The 27,187-nt window shown below is 36.9% G+C and overlaps 1 protein-coding gene across 15 annotated transcripts in view; it reads right to left on the bottom strand.

Moving 5' to 3' along the window:
- The window catches only part of PTPN13 (protein tyrosine phosphatase non-receptor type 13), a 247,129-nt gene that overhangs the window by 103,791 nt on the left and 116,151 nt on the right, over positions 1-27,187 (bottom strand). For 13 of the 15 annotated variants that reach the window (XR_002174695.3, XM_073805438.1, XM_073805434.1 and 10 more), the window contains 5 exons: positions 12,378-12,473; positions 11,894-11,987; positions 5,482-5,704; positions 1,819-1,893; positions 1,523-1,697 (listed from right to left, as the gene is read on the bottom strand). Coding sequence is in view for 14 of the 15 variants with exons in the window: in XM_073805438.1 (XP_073661539.1) it covers positions 1,523-1,697; positions 1,819-1,893; positions 5,482-5,704; positions 11,894-11,987; positions 12,378-12,473 (663 nt within the window). In the remaining variant the exon portion in view is untranslated. The remainder of the gene's footprint in view (positions 1-1,522; positions 1,698-1,818; positions 1,894-5,481; positions 5,705-11,893; positions 11,988-12,377; positions 12,474-27,187) is intronic. The other 2 variants (XM_019926679.3, XM_019926682.3) reach the window with 1 other exon arrangement.

Here is a 27,187-nt window from a genome sequence, read left to right as displayed (position 1 = left end):
GCATGTGGCACATGGTAAGCATTCAATAAATATTAGCTATATTTGTTATAGTTGAGCTACCACTGAAACCTAGAAGGAAGAATCATCATCATTTTATTTTTAGTTTTAATGCAACATTTAATTCTTGATTCTCTCCAAATAAAAGATTAGTCAGTAAGATCTGACTTATCCAGAATGTTTAAGAAATTAGATACAAAATTAGATACAAACTTCTGACTAATTGAATATTTTTATACAGATAGTATTACATGATTAGTCTAAAACTGTAATTAGTAAAGTGATAGAACATCAATAGGCACTAATCGAATATTTATTGGATGACTCTACAAAATGAATTATTAGTGTTTAAGGAACAAGAATTCAATAAACTAAGTTGAAAGACATATTTCTTGTATGACAAAGATGGTGTTATCCTGATCTTGTAGGGTTTCAGGGTGATTTGATCCTTCAATTATAATTTATTGTACTTTGTTGTCAAAGCTTTTTAAGTTAAATTTTGAGGTAAACAGGAATCTGAAGTATTGAAGAGTAATTTATAAATATAGTAATACTAAAGAAATATTTATTTAAACCCAGCTCCAAAGGGTTTCTTTTTGTAAAAAAAAAAAACTAATTCTTTTTTTAAAAATGTATTTATATTTTATTTATTTTTATTTTTGGCTGCATTGGGTCTTTGTTGCTGCGTGTGGACTTTCTCTAGTTGCAGCAAGCAGGGGCTACTCTTCGATGCGGTGCATGGGCCTCTCATTGCGGTGGCTTTTCTTGTTGCGGAGCATGGGCTTTAGGCACATGGGCTTCAGTAGTTGTGGTGCACGGGCTCTAGAGCACAGCCTCGGTAGTTGTGGTGCACGGACTTAGCTGCTCTGCTGCATGTGGGATCTCCCAGACCAGGGCTCAAGCCCACGTCCCCTGCACTGGCAGGCGGATTCTTAACCTCTGTGCCACCAGGGAAGTCCCCAAGGGGTTTCTTATTGCTATGACAATTCTAATTGATAAACAGCAGCAGTTTCTACTGAATCTGTGTTCTGAGACCCCCATGGTTGTGAACGTCACAGGTCAGTGGATGTAATGCTTAAAATATGTGAAATGACTTATTTTCCGTCATCAACTGACAACATTTAGGAAGACACTGTTTCTAGGATAGTAAGCTGAAGAAGTTGATATGGAAATTCAGAAATAGGGTCCTGCTATATATTCAAACTCATATTAGCAGAATACTAATTTCTAGAGTACATATGTAGGCAAAATTACGGTCCCCAAAATATAACAATTAAAATCTATGTTTATATAGCCAATGCCAGAGAAAAATCTTCATGATCAGGTACAGAAGATGCTAAAAAGACACGGCTATTAAAACAATGTACCTAGTTAGGAAAAGGAAGGGCGTTCCTAACTCCTACTTCTCAATGCTGACATATCCATGTAGTTAATATTTCCCAAAAGAAGGTTAGGCAGAACAGATATAGGAAGTCGTTGTTGCCAAGTTTCCATATTATACCCTGAATTTAAAATGCCTTGGTACCTTTGAGGGTAGCTAAAGCAAACAAATGATGTTCCACTAAGCCAATATGGGCCACAAGCATATCAAACACATCTTTACATATAGTTTTGGTATCACAGGTCAGTTCCAGTTTCTGTCCACTCAGAAGCATTATGTTTACTTTTCTTCGGTTATCCTCATTCTTCCCTTTCTTGGTCTACAATTGAAAAAAATGAATGGAAGTTATCAATGTAAACATTATAAGAATTTTACTGTTTTAAAAAAATCATTACTAAAATTATTTTCTAAAAGTGACACCAAGTGGTTTTATTACTTACAAGGATAGACCGCGGCAAATCCAAAGATATATATGGTTCAATCGTCATTTTCACAAACTCAGGGCCAAAGAAATTCTGTGAATCACAGAAGTAGAATCAATAGTTTTTATCATTTATTCTAGCTCTTTCCTTGAAAGGAAAATAATGTAATAATAATAATAGTAATGATAATAATAAACAACTACATGTAAGGCCACCATATTAGAACTAGTGATCTGAAACAAATGTAAAAACTTTCAATAAAGAAGTATGGTGGAATTTGCCAAGAGCGGGAATGGAATATGCCTTACACTAAGTGTGAATAGAAGTTCTATCAGCTTCATTTTCTACCAGCAACATAAAATATAAAGCCTGGCTTTATATTGTTTTACATAAATAAAGGTTTTCATTTTTTGGACTCCAGGTAGACTCAAACTACCCCCCCCCAAAATAGCAGTCTCAATTACTGAAGTAATATAGAGTTGTCAAGTTCACATAAGGATTTGGTTTAATAATGCTAATGTGTAAAGTTATTGAACAGAATTTCATTATTTCAGAGAATGATATTCCATTTGTCCTAAAACAAGTCTTAGTTATTGGACGATATCTATTTTGATATTACAAAAGACACATCCATCTGTAATCAAGTTCTGGGAATCCTGTACTTTTTTGTTCTAATTAGTGACAACTAGGGATATTATAAGTATCACAGTCTCTGCTCCCTATTGCTGCTTCTAGTAAGAAAATAATATCTCAGGAGCTGGGGAGAGTAGAGTCCACATTCTGCATTTACTTCTTTTCAATCTACTCTTTCCCTTTATGTCTTGTATATCCAGGGTTTTCTGCCTAGAGGGGAGAATTGGTTGAAGAGATAACTTAAAAACAAGTTAGACTCCAGGAGGGAGCAGCATTCAGAATAGATGGAAAAATTATGTCCAAATGGGCAAAAGGTAGAATGAACACAGGGCTAATTTTTAGGCCAAAGGCAGATGGTGTGTGCGGGGGGGCGTGCTTTCGTGCATGCATGTGTTTGAACTAATGGGGGGTTACTGGAGTTTTATTTTTGTTGGTTTCTTCTTTGCATTTCACTGTACAGTTCATTTGGTTGCTTGATGTGGGAATTCTATCCAACAGCCAGGTGTGGAACATGTGACAGGTACCATTTAAGTAAAAGTTTAACAGTAAGCATTTGTTAATACTCAACGGACCAGTAGGACACATTTTAAATGAGAATAGAAACAGAGTAGAAGAAATGACAATAGTCTGCCATGGAAAACAGAATTTGATACAGATCAAATGAGGCAATAGAGTATGAACATTAAAAATTTGTCTGCATCAAAAATAATACAGAAAAAAAAAAGAACTAAAAACTTATGTTTTGGGAAATAACATTAGTTCAACTGTGAAATTGTTCTCCTAATACTAGTACTATTTTCAGCCTCAAAAATATAGCCTTCCTACTCTTTTTATTTTATTTACTTATTTATTTATTTGGCTGCACTGCACGGCTCTCAGGATCTTAGTTCCTCCATTAGGGATCAAACCTGGGCCCCCTGCAGTAGAAGCGTGGAGTCCCAACCACTGGACCTCTAGGGAATTCCCCCTTCCGCTCTTTTTTTTTTTTTTTTAGAGAAAACACTGTATGGTCCTTCAACGACCAACAGTTCAAACTCTCTAGTCATTGATATAGCACGTCTCTGATGAAGAAAGCACACACTGACTGACTGAAAGGAAACACAGGTTTTTAGTGAGATGACACATAACAGTGGCATACTATAAAGGTAGAGACTCTCTAATGAGCCAAAGTTCTGCATTAGCTCTCTGAAACTATGATTTTAGAAAAAAATGTGTATATATCGTGCCTTTTATGCTTTATGTGGGCCTTTAATTACTGGAAGCCCATGCTATCCTGCCTATTGCTTAATTTTGACAAATGTATTGGTTATAATGATAAATTGATGAAGCCTTACTGAATTTCTTCCCTTTGGCTTGAAATAAATTCAGTTGTATTTTATTGGAATCTAATAACTTTAAAATTAGACACTGTCTGGGCTTCTCTGGTGGCGCAGTGGTTGAGAGTCCGCCTGCCGATGTAGGGGACACGGGTTCGTGCCCTGGTCCGGGAAGATCCCACATGCCGTGGAGTGGCTAGGCCCGTGAGCCATGGCTGCTGAGCCTGCGTGTCCAGAGCCTGTGCTCCGCAACGGGAGAGGCCACAATAGTGAGAGGCCCGCGTACCGCAAAAAAAAATACAAAAAATTAGACACTGTCTTACTAAATTACAACCCAATTCCACATTTTAAAAATTAGCATAATGAGAAACAAAGTGGTTTAAAAATGTACATAAAGACATATTATTAGAAACTGAATTATTAGAAACTGAATCCAAGTCTTCTAATTTGTAGTTCAGTGTAATTTTCACCATGCAATACTGTTTCTTCTCCTTAGAAGACTATGAGGAAAATTTGAATTCTATCAATTTCAGGGTATACAAATATGCTTTTAGGAAGATTCTTTGATATAAGCAAGAAAACCCAAAACAGAATAAGATAATATACTTTCTTAGTGTAGGACTAAAAAGAAAAAAATCATTCTAGATTTTATCACTTTCCTAACATTTATTTTGCTTTTGAAGAATTATTTGTAAAGGAACAATACAAATGAGATACTGCCTCATCTATCAAATAGGTGATAATAATAAAAAAAAGAATGATAATATCAGAGTCGGTAAGAATATGGTGAAAACAGACATGATCAGAGGAAACATAAATTGGAAGAAACTTTTAAAGGGCAATTTGACAATATGTATAAAATGTCTTAAAAGGTATTTGCCTTTGACTTGGCTATTCTACTTGGAGGAAGTTATCTGCAAAGATTTAGCTATAAGGATGTTCTATAGCAATTACAAATTAGAAACATTTTAAATGTCCAATAGCTGGAAACTGATTAAATAAATTATGGTACACAGTACGTTCACATAATGGAGTACTTTACAGCCCTTAACAATAGTATTATAAAAGTTGTAAAATGTTCATGATATTTTATATGAGAAAAGACTATGTTCATTTTGAGCTTATGCTTATAAAAATATAGAGGATATATACTGAAAGAAAAATAAAGCAACGAAACACATAAAAGAAAAATTCCCCACAGACACAAGATTTGTTCTTTCTTATCTTTGGATATTGTAATATGAAGATATGATGCTTGGAGATAATGCAGTCATCCTTTAACTATAAAGAGAATTACTGTCAAAATTCTGAGAATGGCAGAGCATAAAGATGGAATGCGCTTGATAGCATTCTTGAGCTTCTGAACCACCTCTGAACTCTCTATCTCTGATATTCTTGGTTTGTGGGATAAAAAATTTCTTAATATTAAAAAATAATCCCCACAATACTGAATAAAGCCAGTTGACTTTAGGTTCATGAATATATTTTTAAAATATACAGTTAAGATACTCTAACTCCATCTAATGTTTTTTTAAAAATGAAATCATGAAAACAGCTAAATATTTATTTTAGTATCAACCAACAAGATATTTAACACCAAAGGAAACTAATATGAGATTTCAATTTTAACTACAGGCAACCTATAGGATACCTATAGAATTTTTAAAAGTACTTTGTATAACATTTCCCTGTGAGGCCAAGTTTAGGTGCAGTAACCTGAGAATCAACTTACTCTTAGTTTTCTTTGGGTCATGGCTGTTTCTAGGGCCATTTCTCTTAAGGGATCCCTGGTGATGTCAAGCATGGAAGCTTTGAGTGTGTCTCCTGGATACAGGTTCAGTCGAGACTGTCTAAGGGCCATTCTGGCTTGCAGCTGCATCATTTCTTCTTCTTGCCGTTTTAGCATAATCTCTTGATTAATTAAGTTGCCTTCAAGGGGTGTTTCATATTGTCTGCTATATAGAAGAGAAAAGTAAGGGTTGGGAAGAAAACAATTACTTTAAGTCTAAACAAGAAAAAGTCATGTTAAGTAAGGTATCAAGAATGTAAACAAATTTTATTTTTTCATTTCAGAAGAACCATTGCAGTAATATTTCAGTCCTATTTTTAATATATTAATATAGTATGGTGTCCCACTTGTAGGTAGATCTACATCCTTCACCTCTTCTCTTAACATCCCAGCATCTTCTGAAAACTGCTTCCCCTGCAGTTCTCTCAGATCGGGGCTGTTTTATTCTCATAATCTTGCACCAGTGGGCCGGGACATGCGACAGAGATTCCCCGTGATTTTTATTTCAGCTTCCAGATCATTACTGACCCGTCCTCCAAGAGCCCCCAGCTTCTCTGAAGTACATGCTATGAACTCACACCATCCACTGCTCTGCTTTGCTCTAGACATTGTCCTGTGGTCAACTCCCCCTTATTCATGAAAGATTTAAGTGGCTGACTCAGCGGTCTTCACCACTACTGCTGTCATAATTTGTGGTGGTGTGACAGAGATTGAAGAGTGCTCCAACACCCTGGCCTCCTCCACCTCAGCCAGCAATCTACACCCATTGTTATGCTGGCTATTACCAATAACTGCACCACCTCTAAAATTTCCTATTTCTATCTTTCAATACCCTCTCTATCTAATCTCCTTATTTTTTCTAGCTTACTTCCTCTTACACTCCCCTTCAAATAATTCACCAACTCTATCAGGAATTGTAGTCCATTGACTCTACCACTTTCTCTCTATTAACCCTCTCTTGCCCTTACACTGCTTGAATTCTAAGGCCCATCATTAAAATCATTCCTTTGCATTCAACCTCAACTCTCATGAAACTGCAGAACCATGCTGACTGATCTCAGTGGGTTCTTAGTACTGCCTGGTGATTAATTTTCTTAGAGAACTATTTCATATTTTCATCCTTGTCTTTTCTTTTCAAAACTCCAATACTTTCTCCCTTGTCTCCTCTCAACTGATGAATTTTCCTCAGTTTTCTTGGTGAAATAAGGAGCAATCAGGAAGTAACTTCCTTATCCTTCTACCACTGGACTTTCCAAATCTATATCCGTATGTTCTGCTGTCTTTTTCTGTTACAACGGATGGATCTCCTGCACACTTATACAGGCGTCAAACCTTTACCGTGCATGGGATTCCAGACCTCTCCCCCACCCAAAGACTTTGCTCCTGCAATTACCCTCTCACATGCATCACTAGTCTCATGCACTAGGTTATTCTCATTAGCATACAAACATGCTGCACTATTTTCTACTTAGAACAAAAAAATCCTCCTTTGGTTCCACACCCCCTTTCAGATTCTGTCTCATTTTTCTGCTGTCTTTTAGAGTAATTTTCTTCAAAACTGTCCTTTAAGTTTTATCTCCATTTCATCTCCCACTCTCTCTTGGACTCAGACCAATAGTTTGAGTCCTTACCATTTCACCAAAACTAGTCACAAAAATGACTACCTTCTGTGTTACCAAAGCCAAAGGATAATTCTTAGTTTGCATCTTACTTGACCTCTAAGCATCATATAACATACAGCTGCTTAATCATTCCTCTTCTTAAACATCTGACTTCTGGGAAACCATGCTCTTTTTATTTTCCTTCTACTTCACTGGCTCCTCCCTCTCAGTCTCTTTTGCTGGATCCTCCTTCATTTCTAATCTCTTAATGTTAGACTGCAACAGTGCTCAGACCTCCAGAGTTTTCTAGTCTCCACAGTCTTCATACCTACCTGATCTCATGTAGTCACCTAGTCTTAATTATCTTATATTCCCATAACTCCAGGCTCTCCCCTGAATTCTAATTCTACTCACCTGCCTAAGTGAGTGTTCTACTTGGATGTTAACATGCATCTTTAACCTTACATGTCTAAAACCAAATTCTTGATACTTTTTCCTTACGTGCAACCTTCTCTCAATCACTCACTGGTTGCTTAGGACACAACTTGGAGTCATTCTTGATTCCTCTTACAAATCCCACATCTGAATGACCAGCAAATCCTGCAGGGCACAACCCTGAAGAAATCTGTATTTGAATCTTCTTTACCACTAGCAACCTAATCTGTGCTGTATGCAGCTCAAATGGAGTACTGTAATTGCCTCTTAACTGGTGTTTTACTCCTGCAATCTGTTCTTCACAGAACAGATCAATTCCATTAAAATGTAAATTAGATCATGGCTCTCTATGCTCTCAACCATCCAATGGCTTCCCACTACACTTAGAATAACATCTGAAGTGCTCGCCTTAGCTTTTGAGGTCTGATATGATTTGGGTCCTAGTTACCATCCACTCTGCCCTTCACTCATTCTGCTGCCTTCTGTGTTATGCTGCCCTTCCTGCTATTCCTCTAACATGGACATATCTCTCCTACCTCAGGGCCTCTGCTCTTGCTGTTCCTTTTGTCTGGAACTCTCTTCCCCCTGATATCTGCATGTTTTACTTCCTTGTTGCAAATAGTTTTCTTTTCAAATGTCGCCCCTTGGGAGAGGCCTCCTCTGATCACCCTACCCTATGAAAACTAGAATTTGGACATCACACACCTGTAGTTTCTAACCCTTTAGCCTGATTTATTTTTCTTCCAAGCACCATCACACTCTGATGGTGCATTACTTACTTGTTTTTTCAGTGGTTTACTGGCTATCCCTCAGCACTAGAAAATCTCTTTAGGGACTTCTTGATCTTGTTCATGACTCCATCTCCAGTACCTATAAGTACCCAGTACATGGCAGGTACTCAATAATCATTTGTTGCGCAAATGATTGAACATGATTTTATGGCTCACTCTCACTTAATGGGGTCAAGGAAAATGGTAAGAATTTGAATCTTTACATTTTAACTCACACCTGTCATTTTCATCAAATATATTAGCCTTCTTGTTCAAATTATTTTATACCTACAAACAGGTAGCAAAAAATGACTGATCATCACTTTATCTGGCCCAACACAATATCTGGTAGAAATTCCTATAAAGACTGAAATATTTGAGAGGCAAAAAACAAACAAACTAAACAGACAAAACAAACGAACAGGGACTTCCCTGGTGGTGCAGTGGTTAAGAATTCCCCTGCCAATGCAGGGGACACAGGTTCGAGCTCTGGTCCGGGAAGATCCCACACGCCGCAGAACTAGGCCCATGCACCACAACTACTGAGCCTGTGCTCTAGAGCCTGTGCTCCACAACAAGAGAAGCCACTGCAATGAGAAGCCCACGCACCACAAGGAAGAGTAGCCACCGCTCACTGCAACTAGAGAAAGCCCGCGTGCAGCAATGAAGACCCAATGAAGGAAGGAAGGAAGGGAGGGAAGGAGGGAGCGAGGGAGGAAGGAAGGAAGGAAGGAAGGAAGGAAGGAAAGAAAGAAAGAAAGAAAAAGAAAAACGAACAAAAAACTCAGAAAACCTAGATGATTTAGGAATGAATAAATAAGTTCTTTTGAGACAGAAAAAATGGTTACATCATTAAGCAGATAGGCACAGAAGCAGTGGGAATTGCACTATGTAAAAATTGTACTTCAAAAGTTAACACAGAAAAAAAACTTAGAGTTGCTCTTTGGAAAACAGCTTTGAATATCTTTTTTGGTCACTGAAAGACACTTTTGATAGCTCAAAATCCAAAAATTACTCATTCTTCTGGATCTGACTCATAATTTCCTGTTAATCTCCCCCCACCCACTATGATACAAATCAATAGCACTGTCTCGATCTGTTTTTCCATTTCATTCTAGCTAAAGAAATGGAAATTTTATAAAGAAGCAGGCAACATGTCTAAATACAGAACTATTTATAGATCTCACAAATATGTGACCTAAAGAACAAACAGAACCTCCCGATTAAGTACCAGCATGTTAAGGATATTATCAGAAGCCTTTGTACACATACAGAAAACTCTGCACTTGAATAAGGAATCTGGACACTACTTTAATGTGTTTTTCCTTGCGCAGAAAGAAGAGATGGGGTACTCTAAAAGAAGTAGAGTTTAGCACCTTACATTAAATGTAATAAATACACAGACCTGACAATCTACTTCTCCTTGAAATATTTTTTTCACCTATAACTTTATCTAATACAGATGTTAAGAACACTATGTTGTGTTTTTTACCCTCTTAAAGTGTGAAATAAAAGGTAGCTTATCACTAAATTACGATTTGATGAGCTAAGGCCTCAATGTTAATGTTTCCTAAAATTAAACCGGAAACAGTCAAAACTAAGATTCTTTTATAATGCTGACGCTTTTAGGTACCTTATCAAGAAAATTGAAATAAGACTCACAAAATGGTTCAATTTTGTTTGGAGGAATATGTATTTTAAATAACTAGCAAACTGACTATAAAATCAATCAATCAGATTGGGAGTTTGGGATTGACATGCACTCACTGCTATATTTAAAATGGATAACCAACAAGGACCTACTGTAAAGAAAAAAACAGAAAAAAAATCAATCGATCAACACATAATCCCAACAATTCTTCCAGTTGTTATCTTTACTCCTATTTCTGATTAAGTTAAAAGGGCATCATGTTAACTATTTATAAGTTTTCTCCAAATTACATATATAGAGAAGAGTGACTTCCTCAATTCAACACAGAGCTTAGTGCAATTCAACATTTGCTTCATATGGCTGGTCATCCCAAAACAGTTTTGCTTCTTTAACAAAATTATGTAATATCAAGCATAGATCTGTCTTTGTCTCTTACCTCTTTGGTCAAAATTACCAAAATAGTAATCACAAATACTATTACCACAATGGGGTCATAAAAATAGAAAATGCTATTATGCAAAGATCATACCACTTTAGGTAAATGAATACTTATTAGAGCTTTCCTCAAAGAAAGTATCATAGACTTTTTTTTTAAAGATTTTTTTTTTGATGTGGACCATTTTTAAAGTCTTTATTGAATTTGTTACAATGTTGCTTCTATTTTATGTTTATGTTTATGTTATGGAGGTTTTCTGGCCTCCAGGCATGTGGGATCTTAGCTCCCCAACCAGGGATTGAACCTGTACCCCCTGTGTTGGAAGGTGAAGTCTTAACCATTGGACTGCCAGGGAAGTCCCTCAGACTATTTTAAAAGGAACAAGAGGGAAGAGAAAAACACACAAGTTTCATAAAAACTGGAATATTAAGGAATAATTTTAGTGCAATGTAATTACTTGGAGTCTAAACCCTGGATAAATTGTCTGCTTTAATCACATGGCTAGGGTTACCTGGTCTATTAATAGTTTACAGGTATGAAACAGTGTCTGCCAGAATTAATCAACTAAGGGGCAAGTTTTTGTTAATTTTCAAATGATTCTTTTGTATATAATGGCACTTGAACTAAATGAACTGATATCAAATTTAAGAGGATTCCTGTCATTTGGGAGTAAATTTGGAAGCAACCTCTTGTTCTCTAATATCACATTATGAATTTCAAATTAATGCGTAACATTAATAACATGCTTCTGTTCACGTAAGGAACCTGTACACACCTGCAAAAGATACACATTAATATATTCACTACTGATTTGACACTTTTCAGTTCAAACAAAGTAAATCAATCCATGCCTATAATACCACCATTCTAACCCTAGCACAAGAATAATACACACCTTATAAGAAACCTGAGTATTTCAGTATGAAAATGAACTCTAAACAGCCCGAAGTGGGCTTTAAAAAATACAAGATGACCTCTTTTAAGCCAGGAAAGATGTAGTGAAAAATTAACTTTTTACATAATAGGTTATTCAGTAGTAACCTATTAATTATTCATTCAACAAATAATACTCACTGAAAGCCTGCTTGTTGAGCCCATTCAACCTCGAAAGAAGTATTATTCTCTTAGAAATCAAAGTTTACTATCTTCTCACAGATGTTTAATGCCGTGCCTTCAGAACTTCCTTACTGTTAATAAGTTATTTTATATTCATGTTAATTTAAAAATCAAGCACAAACTATAAATAATCAGGGCCAATTCTAAAAGATTCCAATAACTCAAACTACTGTAACATCTTTTACATAATTGAATGAATTTGTAAGAACTTAAAGAGGAGGAAAAGGAAAAGGAAAATGGAGAAAACAGGAAAAAGAATAATTTTTTAAAATTCTCCTTGATTCTAACAAAGAAAAAAAAAACACCAGCAACAGGAAATATATTATCATTTTTTCATATTACATACCTTGGTCTCTGTGACTGGCCTTGACTTGGGGTTTCATCTACCCCTGGGAGACCACTGTTGGACTCAAATCTCTTTGACACTTCACTTTTTCTCACTAATTGTCAATGAAACAAAAATAGCACAAGTGAGAAAAATATCAAGTAATCTTATTTAAAACTCAAGCATTCAGCAGACACATAAGATAATTTTTACAAATCATATTCATGTAATCAAATTAGTGACATAATGTCAATAAACTCTTTAAAGGTAAGTCATGTTATTTTGAAAACAATTATTTTCTCTACTATGAAAATGACTACACTGCTATTTGATGAAACTGCTATTAAGTTCCTATAATACTGTTAAAATGAGTAACTGGAAGTTTTTTATAATTAAAAAATTTTACATAGAATTATTCTTTTGACACCTTATATCTCAACACTACTGAAAGAGAAGAACAATCATGGTTTCTTAAGAACATTTTGCTTGTTCAGATCCCCCTCACCTTTTCTGAAGTCTGATTCAGAGGAAACAATAGATGGACTTTCACTGCAGGTACTAAAGATATCACTGTGGTAAGTTTTGTATCTTCGAATTGGTTCTGAAAGGATTAAAACATAAACATTAGAAAGCAAACTCATTAGCTGTTCCACACAAATCAAATAAGGCACTAAATTTATTCTTGTGAGACTAGAACATTTTTATACATTGCTTTAAATTTAATAATGGATAGGTGGTATTCAAAAATGTGACTACAGTTTTGAGGCAGTTTGGCATACGGGTTAAGAGCCTGGACTCTGAAGCTAGATTTGCTGGGGTCCAGTACTTACCAGATGCATGACTTTAGGAAGGTATTTAACCTTCCTGTGACTCTTCTTCAACTGAAAAGAGGGTATAATAGTGTGTGCATCTCATAGGGTTGTTGTGAGCATTAAATGAATTAATATATGCAGAGCTCTTAGAATACAGTGTATGCTACAGAAACATCATTCTTTGCACTAGGTGCTATGAGGATGGAAAATCCAAAGACACAGTCCCAAGTTCAAATAATTTAAAAAGCAGAAGTACAAAATACTTAAGACGGGACATGTGGGGACGGGGTGGGGGGCGGGGGGAGCTGTGTAGGGATGTGTGTGCTCTGTATCAGGGGGGCAGAACTCCACTAAAATCTAAATTCTACCTTCTAAATGTTTCTGACTCACCCCTCTTCTTTGTACTCATGATCACTATCATAGATGACTATTCAGCTCAAGCCTGGACTACTTCACGTGTCCTAGATTCCCCTCTCTGCAGTCTTGCTTTCTTGCTTGTCTCGTATTATAATGCACATTACAAAGAGTGAACTTTCCAGAAATGAAAATCTGAGCATAATACTGTATTTCTTAAACTTCTTCAAACTAGAGTTTTCAAGATACAGTTTAGTATCTCCTTAGCTTAGTATTCAAAGCCTTTCCATAAGGTGGTCCCTGACTACATTTATAGCAGTAGCTCTTCATATTCTGAAGTCATAGGTTCTTACTTGCTAGAATCAGATGAAAAGCACAGACCTCTCTTCTCTGCCTGCCCGCCCAAAGCACACTGAAATACATAAACATTGAAAAAGAACTTTAAAAACTCAATCCAGGTGGAACCCTTGTTCCAGGGCATCATCACCATCCACTTCTCCAAATTTTGCACTTGTGTTACTGAATTTACAGATAACCAAAAGCATATAAACTTTTAGATTCTCTCCTGAAAGATACTTTCCCTGCTAGAAATGCCTTTCTTCCCCTTTTCTTTTGAATACTTTTTCTTTTTCCTTTAAGAGAAGCCTTAAAGGAAAAAAATCTTTCATGTCCACAAAAGCTTTCATGACCAACTCAAGGCTGAGTTAGATATTGCTTCTTGTACTTTCATATTGCCTTATGCTTAAAAAATTGTGACTCTTCCACTGCCTAATATTGATATTTCCTTCTCTACTTGTTTGTTTCCTCTACCAAAATTATAAACTCTGACAAAAAGGATTGTGCCTTTTTCAGATATACCTCTAGTGTCTAGCAAGTGTCTGATGCATAGCAAGCACAAAATAAATATTTTCTGAGTAAATATGAATGAATGAATGAAAAGATGAATATATGTGATACACAAAGGTCACTGATGACCTTTAAGAGGACTATTTCCATTGCACAGACAGGTGAGAGACCAAATCAGACTAAATGATAGTAAATTGAGAAAAGGAGTAACACTATTCTTTCAAGAAGTTTGAGGGTTTGAGAAAGAAAAAAGATTTAAAAAAATAAACTAAATGAGACTAGATGAGTTATTAGGGTCTTTTTGGAAGAGTGAAATGTGAGGATGTTTTTAGGCAGTGGATAATAAATCTGTAGATTGGAGGAGATTGCAAATGATAGTGGGGAAAACTGATGGAAAAATGTGAAGGAACCAGGAGGAGGAGATGGGAAAAAACCAACATACATGGGATGGTTAATTTAGCAGGAAGGAAGAACCTTTCCTTCTTAAGAGAAAGAAATAATGAACAAAGGAAAGAGTGAAAAAACAGAGGGAATCCCAAGATACTCATCAGAAATTTGCCATACTCCTGGTAATAAAAGTAAATCACGGGCCACCCTGGTGGCGCAGTGGTTGAGAGTCCGCCTGCCGATGCAGGGGACACGGGTTCGTGCCCCGGTTTGGGAGGATCCCACATGCCACAGAGCGGCTGGGCCCGTGAGCCATGGCCGCTGAGCCTGCGCGTCCAGAGCCTGTGCTCCACAACGGGAGAGGCCACAACAGTGAGAGGCCCGCATACCGCAAAAAAAAAAAAAAAGTAAATCACTTCCTGAGAAGAGTAAAGAAATTCTGCTGTGAAAAAGTGTTGAGTCAGAAAAAAAAAAAAACAAAAAAAAACCATGAAAGCTTTTATGTTACAGTGAGAGTTTAGATTAGGCTAGAATGCATGAATTTTATTGGAACCAATCAGAATGGTTTTGTGGCTTTTTCTAGGCACTAGAGAAAGCAGACCATGGGAAATACCTAGAACTGAGGAGTGATATGGGATTCATGGTAGCAGATAATCAAGGTATGTGAGGGTTTCTTTTTTACTAGTTTGCAAACTTGAGGACGGGTACTTCACAAAATGAATTATTCCCTTGTGCTAGGAGGTGTTTAACAGAGATTGTTAAAAGAAAAAGAGATGAATAAATGAATGAAATAGTTAAATGGCACCACAGAAACCAGGCTGGAAACCAGGATGGAAATGATGGGCTGGAAAAATTGGGAGCTCATGCTGAGGCAAAGGATAGGAGTAATACTGGGAAGAGTTGAAGGATAAATGACTGGCCATGGACTTGATGGAGAGGAAGTTGTGTATTGTTCTTATAACAATGTTTACCAGGAGAAGCATGCACAATATAGAAGACTCCTACTTTGTCCAGTTTTGTATACAGTGAACGTAAGTAACAAATAATACTATAATTAATAAAAAGAGTTTTGGAATTGAAAATCCAAGTATGTACCAAAGCTTTAAAAAAAATGATTCCATTCTACCACAGGGAAGTCTCATGGTAAAATAAGTGATTAAAAAAAAATTCCTCTCTGGGACTTCCCTGGTGCCACAGCCTGCCAATGCAGGGGACACGGGTTTGAGCCCTGGTCCGGGAATATCCCACATGCCACGGAGCAACTAAGCCTGTGCGCCACAACTACTGAGCCTGCTCTCTACAGCCTGTGAGCCACAACTACTGACCTCACACGCCACAACTACTGAGGCCTGCATGCCACAACTACTGAGCCCATGTGCCTCGAGCCTGTGCTTTGCAACAAGAGAAGCCACCGCAATGAGAAGCCTGTGCACTGCAGTGAAGAGTAGCCCCCGCTCTCTGCAACTAGAGAAAAGCTCAAGTGCAGCAACAAAGACCCGACGTAGCCAAAAAAAAAAAATGTGGGCTTCCCTGGTGGCACAGTAGTTAAGAACCCACCTGCCAATGCAGGGCACACAGGTTCGAGCCCTGGTCTGGGAAGACCCCACATGCCACAGAGCAACTAAGCCCGTGAGCCACAACTACTGAGCCTGCACTCTAGAGCCCGCGAGCCACAACTACTGAAGCCCACATGCATAGAGCCCATGCTCCACAACAAGAGAAGCCACCGCAATGAGAAGACTGTGCACTGAAACAAAGAGTGGCCCCCGCTCGCCATGACTAAAGAAAAGCCTATGCACAGCAACAAAGACCCAACGCAGCCAAAAGTAAAAATAAAACATAAAATAAAAATGCATAAAAAAAATTCCTCTGTTTTAAGATGAACATGATTTGAAAGGATTGTAGAAGATGTCAAACAACAGTTTTATCTAATTTATTTATTAGTTTTATCTAATTTAAATGTAATGAACATAGTTAAATGGTTATGTAAGAAGAACTGCTATCTTCAAGGGGCACCAAAGAACTTTTTGTTTTATTGTACAGAACCTCCACGTTAAAGTTTTGAGGAATCTTCCCAACGTAACTTGACCAAATGACAAACCTGGCATTGTAACCTACAGCACAGTAAAACCAACAAGGCCAAGGGAAAGACCCAAATGTATGGAGGCAATATGGTTTTACCTCACAATGAAAAGTAGGAAGTTGCAACAAACCTATTCAGTGGACAGAGGAGAGAACTTCAGTCACTTGGATGTTAAGCCTGCAATAACAATTTCACACCCCATATTAATTGAATTTACTGCTTCATAACTATTTCTGCAAAGTGGCTATATGAGAGTAAATAAATTTTAATTTCCATTCTCTGGTGGTGCTTTATAATTATTCTTACATTATTTCATAGCGTCCACGTTCCCTGTCTTTTGCTCACCTATGTTTTGTTTCCTATACTCTGACAACACTAGTAAACTTTTTTCAATCCTTGAGTTCCTCTGTAAGACAAATTAATGTAACTTTGACAAACTCTTCTTAAAAATATAACACCAGGACTTCCCTCATGGCACAGCGGTTGAGAATCCACCTGCCATGCAGGGGACATGGGTTCGAGCCCTGGTCTGGGAAGATCCCACATGCTGTGGAGCAACTAAGCCTGTGCGTCACAACTATTGAGCCTGCGCTCTAGAGCCTGCAAGCTACAACTACTGAGCCCACGTGCCACAACTACTGAGCCCAGGTGCCACAACTACTGAAGCCCGCACGCCTAGAGCCCATGCTCCACAAGAAGAGAAACCACCCGCAATGAGAAGCCCGCGCACCACAATGAAGAGTAGCCCCCGCTCACCGCAACTAGAGAAAGCCTGTGTGCAGCAATGAAGACCCAACACAGCCTAAATAAACAAATAAATAAATTTACACACACAAAAATATATATAACAATAAATCATCTTCCCGTGATGAACTACTGGTCTGTAAATGTTCTCAGTACCACACCCGGGGGGAGGGAGGACATTGCCTTATGATGCTTTACCGCTTCAGAGTAATAGGGCACAAAAACTCTGGAAACACAAACTAGACGACTAGCTTAGCAGGACAATTAAGGGGCAGGAAGAACTTTTCCCTTCTAAGGCTGGGGTAGGGGTAGGGTGTTTATGTTAATTAAAGTGGTAGGAATCTTTTGTGAGCTTCTTGTATTCCGAAATGCATCTTTTAAAAAAAAAAACGCTGTTAACCATGTTCCTTTCACTTAATGGCATGGCAGATATAACCAGCGTCGAGTTCCCAGGCAATATTTACTACACAGTCATGGTTATAAAAAGGTTAGAATCAGATTAAAGTTCTCAGCCAAAATTTACTACTCAGTTCTGCTTACAAGAAAGGTTAGCCCTTATAAGCTTTCCATTTCTGAATTAAATAATAAATGTAACAGTTTCAGGAATTACTATAAAATTACATGTCCTTTACCAAGAGAATCTGCATTGGTGTATAATAGAGGCATATTTTCCATGCTGACAGATAGAAACACTTCTTGGCTTTCTGATGACCTACACAAAAGGCACCCAGTAGACATTAACTAGATAGGTAGTAGCTTTCTTCCTCTGTTCTGGTCTGCAAAAGAAGGGTAATCCCTAATTTTCCACAAGGTGTCCTACCGTTATTGATGAGTTTTTTTGGAGGATCCAGACAACAGATATGTTTTCTATCTATATTTAAATGTATAATATTAGCACTTTAGATTTGGTCCAGATCCCACAAATGTGGTATTAACTGAGTGATTAAAAACACACACACAACTTTTTATTATGAAAACTTCTAAACAGACACAAAAACAGAGAGTACAAGTCCTCATATGTACCCATCTCCCCGCATCAACAAAACCTAGTGATTGTTATTTTAATTAGAAAGTGTTATTTTTTTTAAAAACAAAGAGATGCTTTTAAGTATTTATAGAATATTACAAAGTTTCCTGAATGCCAAAATTTTTGGATCATGTGCAATGGACCTATTAAGAATGTTCAAATACACATTTTATAAAATACACATGTGGCTACTTTCATTGCAATGTTAAAACTGCAATGGCAAAATTTTAAGCTGTCACCATTACAACTGGAGAACTGAATTTATTTGCCTTTTGTGGGATAAAATTAGACTGAGTATCTAATTAGTTGGTTTGCAAATTTCTTTTCTCAGCTAGTAAATATTTAAATGAAACCTACATTGTGTAAATCAGTGTACTAGAGTTCATTTAGGATCATGAATATTCCTCATTTCGCTAGATGATTTTCTTCTCTTTGACTTCCTATATGTATTTAGTTTTCAGACATGGAAAATAAAGTTGTAGTTAACAATCTTAGCATAGAAATAATAATGAGTGCAAAAGAAAAAATGGGAGAATAAAATTAGCCTGAATACATGTTACCAAAAAAGCAGTACATCAAATTGAGTGTGTGAATATATGTATGTAAAACACACAAAACACATAGGAATACAGTCTCTCCAAAAAACATTTTGTAGAATAGTGGTGAGAGAATGAGAAGAATAGGGACTAGAGAATAATGGCTTAAAGAATTAACATCCGGATAGAAGTCTAGTTATAGAGATTCTGTAATCATACATACTCTGACAATTAAAGATATATTTTAATTTCTAGTATTACTTTACTATAATTAAGAGTGTACTATTTTTTTGGTCAGATTACAAGGTATAAAAATCTGACAGGACTTACCTGGTGGCGCAGTGGTTAAGAATCTGCCTGCCAATGCAGGGGACACGGGTTTGAGCTCTGATCCGGGAAGATCCCACATGTCGTGAAGCAACTAAGCCCGTGCACCCGTGCACCACAACTACTGAGCCTGTGCTCTAGAGCCTGCGAGCCACAACTACTGAGCCCCCGCATCACAACTACTGAGGCTCGCGCACCTAGAGCCCGTGCTCTGCAACAAGAGAAGGCACCTCAATGAGAAGCCCGTGCACTGCAATGAAGAGTAGCCACTGCTCACCACAGCTAGAGAAAGCCCAGGCGCAGCAATGAAGACCCAATGCAGCCAAAAAAAAAAAGAAAAAAACCACAACTGACAAATATTTTATTATTCTTTAACTGTAAGCTGATCCTCTAAACTGCAGCTCTAACATGGTATTGACTCCACATTTATATAGCAACATTAAAAGGCAGCTTTTCAATAGGCTAGTGTTTTGTCATAAATTCTTGACAACTGAGAGTCATAATTTCCACCAACACTTAACACACTTAACACTTTAACCATATGAAGCTGTGGCATGTGGTCATGAACACTATACTTTTAATGGTTAGGGAATTATGAAGACTTGCATGATATTCTGAGCTTATATAGAGCTATTTTAGATGAAAAGTTCACATCTACAACCTTCACATTAAAATGTATCTAAGCTAGTGCAAACTGTAATCTAAAAACACGTTTTGCAAGTGACACATATTCAAGCTCAGACACGTAACACGAAGGAACTGAGACTCAGGCAATTGCAACATCAGGAATTAAATAACCACTTTTAGCTTGGCATTTCTTTACCTTTAATACATGACCCAAATTACAGATAAACGTTTCAAGGAGAAATGCACTAAAATGACGGGTTTTATAGTTCAGAACTATAAAAAAATATTTAAAACCCTGCATTTTATAGTTATAGGTCCTAACAAATAAAATATTTCAACCTTCAAATAAAGCAGAGAAACAAAAGTAATAACATTATGTATTCATGTATGAAGTGTTTTCCTCTATGCTTTCTTTTGAGGGGGTTAATTTCTGGAGATTAGAGATGGTACCTTGTTTATGATCACTAGAGTCCACTGTATTCTATATTACACTATGTTGCATGATACATGAATAGAATATATTCTAAAATCCTTTGAGAGCTAGGCGTGATCAACAGAATTTTTAACAAAGAGAAACAGAACACATGCAAGTATGAATATATATAAATGAGGAAAGGTATATGGAGAAATACTCTGTGAAATATAAATTACTTTATAGATGTAAAATTTGTGCAGAGTAGGAATGCAACAAGAGTGAACAGTTCCTCTATGATGGTCTTGTGTAATGCAGTAGCCATAAATCTGGGCCAGCTGTACCACTCTTCTAGCATCCTCCAGGATCCTTTGTTGTTATGACTTCAACTGCCCCTTCTAAAGCTTCCAAACAGTACAGAGTTCTAAAGGAAAGTGATTGCATTTGCTGTTGGTTGGTCAGGCTGTGACTGACAAGCATGTGATTTTCTCTTAGAGTTGGACAAAACAGAGGAGAAGGAGGTGGGATTTCTCCTCACGATATAGCATAATTCATCAGAGAATATTGTTGTATTCCATATCTGAAATAGCACCACTGAATATACTAAACATTTAATATTAATAGCCATGTTGCAATATTCAGTTTAGATTAACAAACACTTACTATCTATTATATGCCAGGCATAGTCGTAGATACTAAGGATGTAGCCATGAATTAGACCAGGGCAAATTTCTGGTGTCTACGAGAGGAGAAAAAAGCTCTTCAAAACAAATAATTTCAATGAAAAATATAGGCCAGCATCTGGAAGTGGGAAGATGAGAGAAAGCTTCCTGAGCTACGCAATGCCTGAAAGCTTAGACAGTCTTTTAAGGCAGAAAGCTGCATGAATAAAAGCATGAAAATATAAAATAGCCTGTATGGAGGGAGGGAAGTTGGTGAGGGAGGGCAAGAGGAGTGGGAGGGGAGGAGAGAGAGAGAGAGCGCGCGAATACCCCTGGTGTTGGAATGACTTGTGAGATGGGAAATGCTAAAGGGTGAGACTGGAGAGACACAATAATGGAAAGCCTTAAATACCATAATCTAAGAAGCCTGAATTTTATCCTGCTCAGCTGATAAAAAGTTATTAAATGGCTGAAGGCAGAGAAGAAATGTATTCAAATTTGCATGGCAGGTAAAACAGAGGACAAACTATAGCTGAGAGATCAATTTAGAAAGCTAATTCTATAGTCCATGGGCAACAAAGGAATTGAGAGACTGGAATGAAATGAAGAAATATTTTGGAGGCTAAAACTGTTGGGTCTTAAACCTTGTGATGATACTCATTACTAGTAAGATCCATTTAAAATCTTTCTTAAAACATATCGATCCATGCTTTTCAGAAGGTTTCTATATCAAAGCCAAACTGGGTCTATGTTAACTATGTATGAGTTAGATTTAAATTAGGTCCCTAATTTCTGATAAAGTACCCTCTGATTTCTGTGGACTCCAAAACCAGTATTATATTACTATGATTATAGACACTGGAAAGCTCATTTTGGTTTCACTTGTAACTTTCCTTAGCATTTAAAAATGCAACTTCATTTTTTTTCACTTGGATAAATCAAAGAAGAGAAGTAAATGTCTATGCTCAGTTGTTTTTAAGCTAAAGAATGACTTACTGAATACTTCTTCTCAAATGCTTTTCAAACCAATCTTTGGTTATTTTTTTTACTGGACTAACTGTGTGAGAACGGTTTGAAGCTGCACTCAATGGCTAGGTAATTTTAAATAAAATATTGTTCCTTAGTTGCACTAGCTACAATGCAAGTGCTCAACAGTCACATGTGGCTTGTAACTACAGAGCTGGACTTTGTAGATATAGGACATTTCCTCCATTGAAGTTTCATTGGACAATGCTGGTCTAAAACATAAATCTCTTTAAATTTCAGCCCTGGAAACATAGTAGGCACTTGATTCTTTCTGGTTAAGATGTTGAATCCATCTATAATAGTGTGCTCTTCAGAGCTACAAAATATTTTATATCTTAGTAGTATAATAATAAAGTCATTAATACTTAAGTACATGTGATACTTGACCAATATCACATAAAATCCCTTCTTATTCATATTTACTTCTGTGGAAACTGATTATTTAAATTATTTAAGTTCATGGAGTAATCCAAATAATGACTCAATCTTTTTTTTTCTTTTTTGTGGGGGGGTTGCTATTCTAAGGGAAATAAGGAAAAAATAAAAACTGAGTAGTTCATCTTTACCAATTTTGGCTCTTAGAAAAAAAAGATAAGTTTTGAAAATATTTCTCTCTCTCCTTAAAATGTCACTAGTAGCATCCCCTATGATGAACTGTAACATTTATGATTCCATCCTCCTACTCTTCAGAAATGTAACTATAAAAGTATATGCGGGCTTCCCTGGTGGTGCAGTGGTTGAGAATCTGCCTGCCAATGCAGGGGACACAGGTTCGAGCCCTGGTCTGGGAAGATCCCACATACCGCGGAGCAACGAAGCCCATGCGCCACAACTACTGAGCCTGCGTGTCTGAGGCCTGTGGTCCGCAACAAGAGAGGCCCTCGCTCAGTGAGTGGCCCCCGCTTGCCGCAACTAGAGAAAGCCCTCGCACAGAAACGAAGACCCAACACAGCCAAAAAAAAAAAAAAGTATATGCACTTTCAAGTTCAATGGAATGAATGTGAATGGAAATGAAACATTAAGGTGCCTTAATAATGAGAACAAGCTCACATATTTGAGTGTTTACATACTCTAGCTGCACAACAGAGTTTAAGCTGTATTCACACAACAGTCACAGAACAGCAAAAACTAGGCTAGACCAGAGGCCACAGCACTGAAAGAGAGGAAACGATACTTAATTTAGACATAAAGTAGATTGACTGTTGGAAGCAAAATTCTATTCATAGTCCCCACCCAGGGTGTGGAGTGCTGTTCATACTATACTCACAGTACTGGTTCCAACTCAATCTCTCATAATCAGGAATGTGCTGCCAACCCACAGAGCAATGGATAGGGAGTGTGTGGTGATTACACCACAAATGACACGACAACAGATACTCTCATTAGAAAACAGACAATTTCTCAGATCTTGAGATGGAGTAGAGACAGGTGGAAAAGAAAATACTGGGAACAGGGAAGAAGGGAAAAGCGTATAACAGTACAGTCCTATGCTGAGGTGAAAAGAGTGAAATGAAAAGAATAAAGCAAAAAAAGGGAATGACATCAAATTTTAAAACTAGTTTCCATGAGAGAAAGCTGTTATGTTTCTTCCTGCCCCTCCCTCACTGCTTTATGAATGTAGAAAACTATTAATAATCATCATAATAATCTTATAATGTTTAAACTTCAACTACAATTTCTTTCTTGGGATCTTTTTTGTTCCTAACTTTATTTTGTTCCCAAAGAAATTAGAGCACTCAATACCAATCACTGCTTTTTGATAGTTTACTCTCTTATGCCAGCAGGTACAGGATAACCATCTTACAGATCCTACCGCAGTAGAGCCCCATCAAAACACTATCCAAAACAAAGCAAAACAAAATCCCACTATCTGCCACAATAGAGGATATGACACAATGGAGCTCCACCTTAACCCATATCCAGTGTGGTTTATTGAAGGAAAAACCAAATGAGCCTCTATATCTTGTTTTACTGTATTAAAAATTATATAATTTTACTAGGAAGAGACCTAAGGGGTTTGTTTAGGTGGTTAGTTGAATGTCCAACTTCCCAGGCAGTAAAATATTTTCCCAACAATATATCTGAAATGTTTCTGGTTTCTGCTTGAAATCAGAATGGCAGAATAGAAAAGATCTTATTCTGGGGCTTCAGAGACCTGGATTCTAAATTCAGCTCTGTTATGATTTATGAATTATGTCTTTCCTTTGGCAAACTAGTCTACTCTGGGTCTCTGAAAATGAGATGTTTGATTTAAATGATATCCAAATTCCTTCCAACACCGAACTCTGTGATTTTAAAGTCTGATTTCCCCTGTGCTAGTTGGCTGGTTGATGCTGTCAGCTGAGGAGATGCTATGGAGCTGATTTAGGTACAGGCTCCTTTCAAGAGGATGGGGCCTGGGCTAAGGTAAGGGCTATACATTTGAGGTTGAAGGAGACAACTGTCTTTCCCATTAGTTCAATGAATCTCCTCATGTGCCCCAAAGAACAAACTGCAATTTAGCAATTTCTTTTCTTCTGACTGTTGTATTATCCCAGTGAACACTGCAACACATCCTTTTTTAAAAATTAAGAGGTAACATGTAGTGGGAAATTCTTAGACGGAATGCTGAAATCTCTCATGGAAATCTACAATCTCCCATAACAATGGAAACTTTATCATTAACCAGTTATGTGATCTTGGGTACATTATTAAATCTTCACAAGCCCAAGCACATGTGCTTTAAGACCTCTTCTAATTCTAAAATTACTGATACCCAGTAGCAACTTCCAACTGTAAAGATCACAAAAACTGTATAGAGTATTTTTTTTTTTTTTTTGCGGTATGTGGGCCACTGTTGTGGCCTCTCCCTCTGTGGAGCACAGGCTCCGGACGCGCAGGCTCAGCGGCCACGGCTCATGGGCCCAGCTGCTCCGCGGCATGTGGGATCCTTCTGGACCAGGGCACGAACCCGTGTCCCCTGCATCGGCAGGCGGACTCTCAACCACTGCTCCACCAGGGAAGCCCCCAGAGTATTAATATTTTTAAATGCTTTAGTCCACAGAAAAGGGATCTATGAAGCCTACTATTCATAAGAATTAAATGAGATAAATGGGTTTATATTATTTTCCATTTTTTTTCTTCTTTGTATACTAGCTGAAATCTTCATATTGGCAATCTGTACTTTGCTCGGCTAACATAAATTATCCTACCTTTAGAAAAAGAAAGCACAGCATAAAACCAGTAAATTATTCAACTAAATAACTAATAAAATTATTGCTTTTGAATTCCAAACCTCAAACATTCCTTTCAAACAATGCTTTTAGTCTAAAGCAAATATAATTTATTACTACTTGCAAGTTACTATATAATAATGGAGTTTATTTAAGGTGCTATATTTCCATAACAAACCAACATTTTCAAGGTGTTCTGTTTTCCTTAACTTGGTTATAAAATATACTCTGGGAGGAAAATGGGTAGGTTCTTTGTGGGAGCAAATGCTTTTGAAAACTCTTCAATACCAAAGAAAGATTTCAGGATAGAAATTGTCCTATATCAAATAATTGAAAGCATATTTATTTTTAAAAAGAAATCTTTTCCTTTTCTTTTATCTCTTAGAATAAACCTAAAATTTCTAAATCTGGAAATTTTTTTTTTGTAACAAGTTAGCATTTTGAAAAAATAAGAGTTTACAGAGATTATATATCATCTTTGCAGATATATATATGCATATCTGAAAACAAGTTGGTCTATTTGAGTTTCCATAGTACACTTACACACACATGCCTGCACGTTTCCCAAGAAGATAAAAGACTTCTATGCAAACTAGGACATAATTTGACTTAATACTCACTTTATAGGAAATCCCCATAAATCACCTATTCAAACAAAACATGTTAAACAGACTATTTATTGTAGCATAATTTAACAAATTAAAAATATTTTCACTAAAGTTTTGATGTTTTACTATTTGACTCTCAACCAAGGTTCAAGGGTAAAAAACACTTTCCTCACTTCACTAATCCAAACTACTATTAATTTACCAAATAGTAAGTCAGATAATCTTTTGAAACGTACACCTGAAAACATTATAAATTAATATTTTAATATTTACATGTTAAGAAAATATACCAGTCAACCTTTTAAATGTTAGAAACAGTCATCTAAACTGGTGTGTATCTTCACTATTTATATTCTGAGACAAACATGGTTTTATCTATTTGAATCATTGAGGAATTTTTTTTTCCCACAATGGGCAGAATTTCTTTACATAAATGTCTCCATGAGGGAATGCTCATAAGAATGTCAGGATAAATTATATTCATATGTTAGCAGTTGTGCAACACTAAATAGTCATGAAATAAAACTTCTGAAAGGAGAGACTTTATTTTAAGATACAAAGTGACTGCTTTTTGCTGTCACAACTCTAAAAGTTTACTTATCAGAGTTAAACAGTGAAATCATGCATAAAACAAATTTCTAAGTTTTTATTTTCATTGGAAAATAAAAGTCTTTTTAAGTCTTTGAAAGTTTTTAGATCTAGGTTATATTTGACCATCTCATAATGCTCGCTAATGTTTTTAACAATGCAATTATATACAAACCCATAATATTAGTTAAGTGTTCAATAATTTCCTCCATAATTTCAATTTCCCCACTTATTTGCAACTCCTGAATTGAAAAAAAAAGTGCAAAACTTCATTTATGAGAAGTAAAGCACAATGTGGGGTCTATTTTCAGTCCTAGAACTATGCTTAAAACTTAAGTAACAGACCAAACCTTTAGCAGAGTACTGTCAAGGTAACCTATGAATCAAAAATATTCACTAGGACATGATCTTAAAAATGAATATGACCCTTGATTATGTTACTACTCTCACTGAACTAGAAGCACCTTAAAGCTCCCTTTAATCACCTATGTTCCAGGGGTCTAGAAGCGGCAGTTACAAAACTTTAATCTTCAAAAATGTAGAGGATTAGGGACTTCCCTGGTAGTCCAGTGGTAAAGAATCCGCCTTCTAATGCAGGGGACACAGGTTCAACCCCTGGTCAGGGAACTAGGATCCCACATGCCACAGGGCAACTAAGCCCTCGTGCCACAACTACTGAGCTTGTGCGCCTTTACTAGAGAACCCACGTGTGCAGAGCCCACATACTCTGGAACCTGCGTGCCACAACTACAGAGCCCACGTGCCCTGGAGCCTGCACACCACAACTAGAGAGAAGCCCACGCACTGCAAGGAAAAGCCCGCACACCTCAACGAAGATTCCGTGTGCCACAACTAAGACCCGATGCAGCCAAAAATAAATAAAATAAATAAATAAATCTTTTAAAAAATGGAGAGGATTAGATTGAAAATTCTTATTTTGCCCTCTCCTCTACTTATCTATACTAAAAACAGCCTTTATCCATGTCTAGAACATAATTTTGTTCTGTTCAATATATTGTACTTTGTGTGTGAATAGGTACTTTTGAAACAGAGTTTTCCCTTGT

The sequence above is a fragment of the Tursiops truncatus genome, chromosome 5, assembly GCF_011762595.2.
Source record: "Tursiops truncatus isolate mTurTru1 chromosome 5, mTurTru1.mat.Y, whole genome shotgun sequence".
Taxonomy (NCBI): domain Eukaryota; kingdom Metazoa; phylum Chordata; class Mammalia; order Artiodactyla; family Delphinidae; genus Tursiops; species Tursiops truncatus.
The sequence above is the reverse complement of the archived record's forward strand: the minus strand, read 5'-3'. Positions and strand labels throughout refer to the sequence as shown.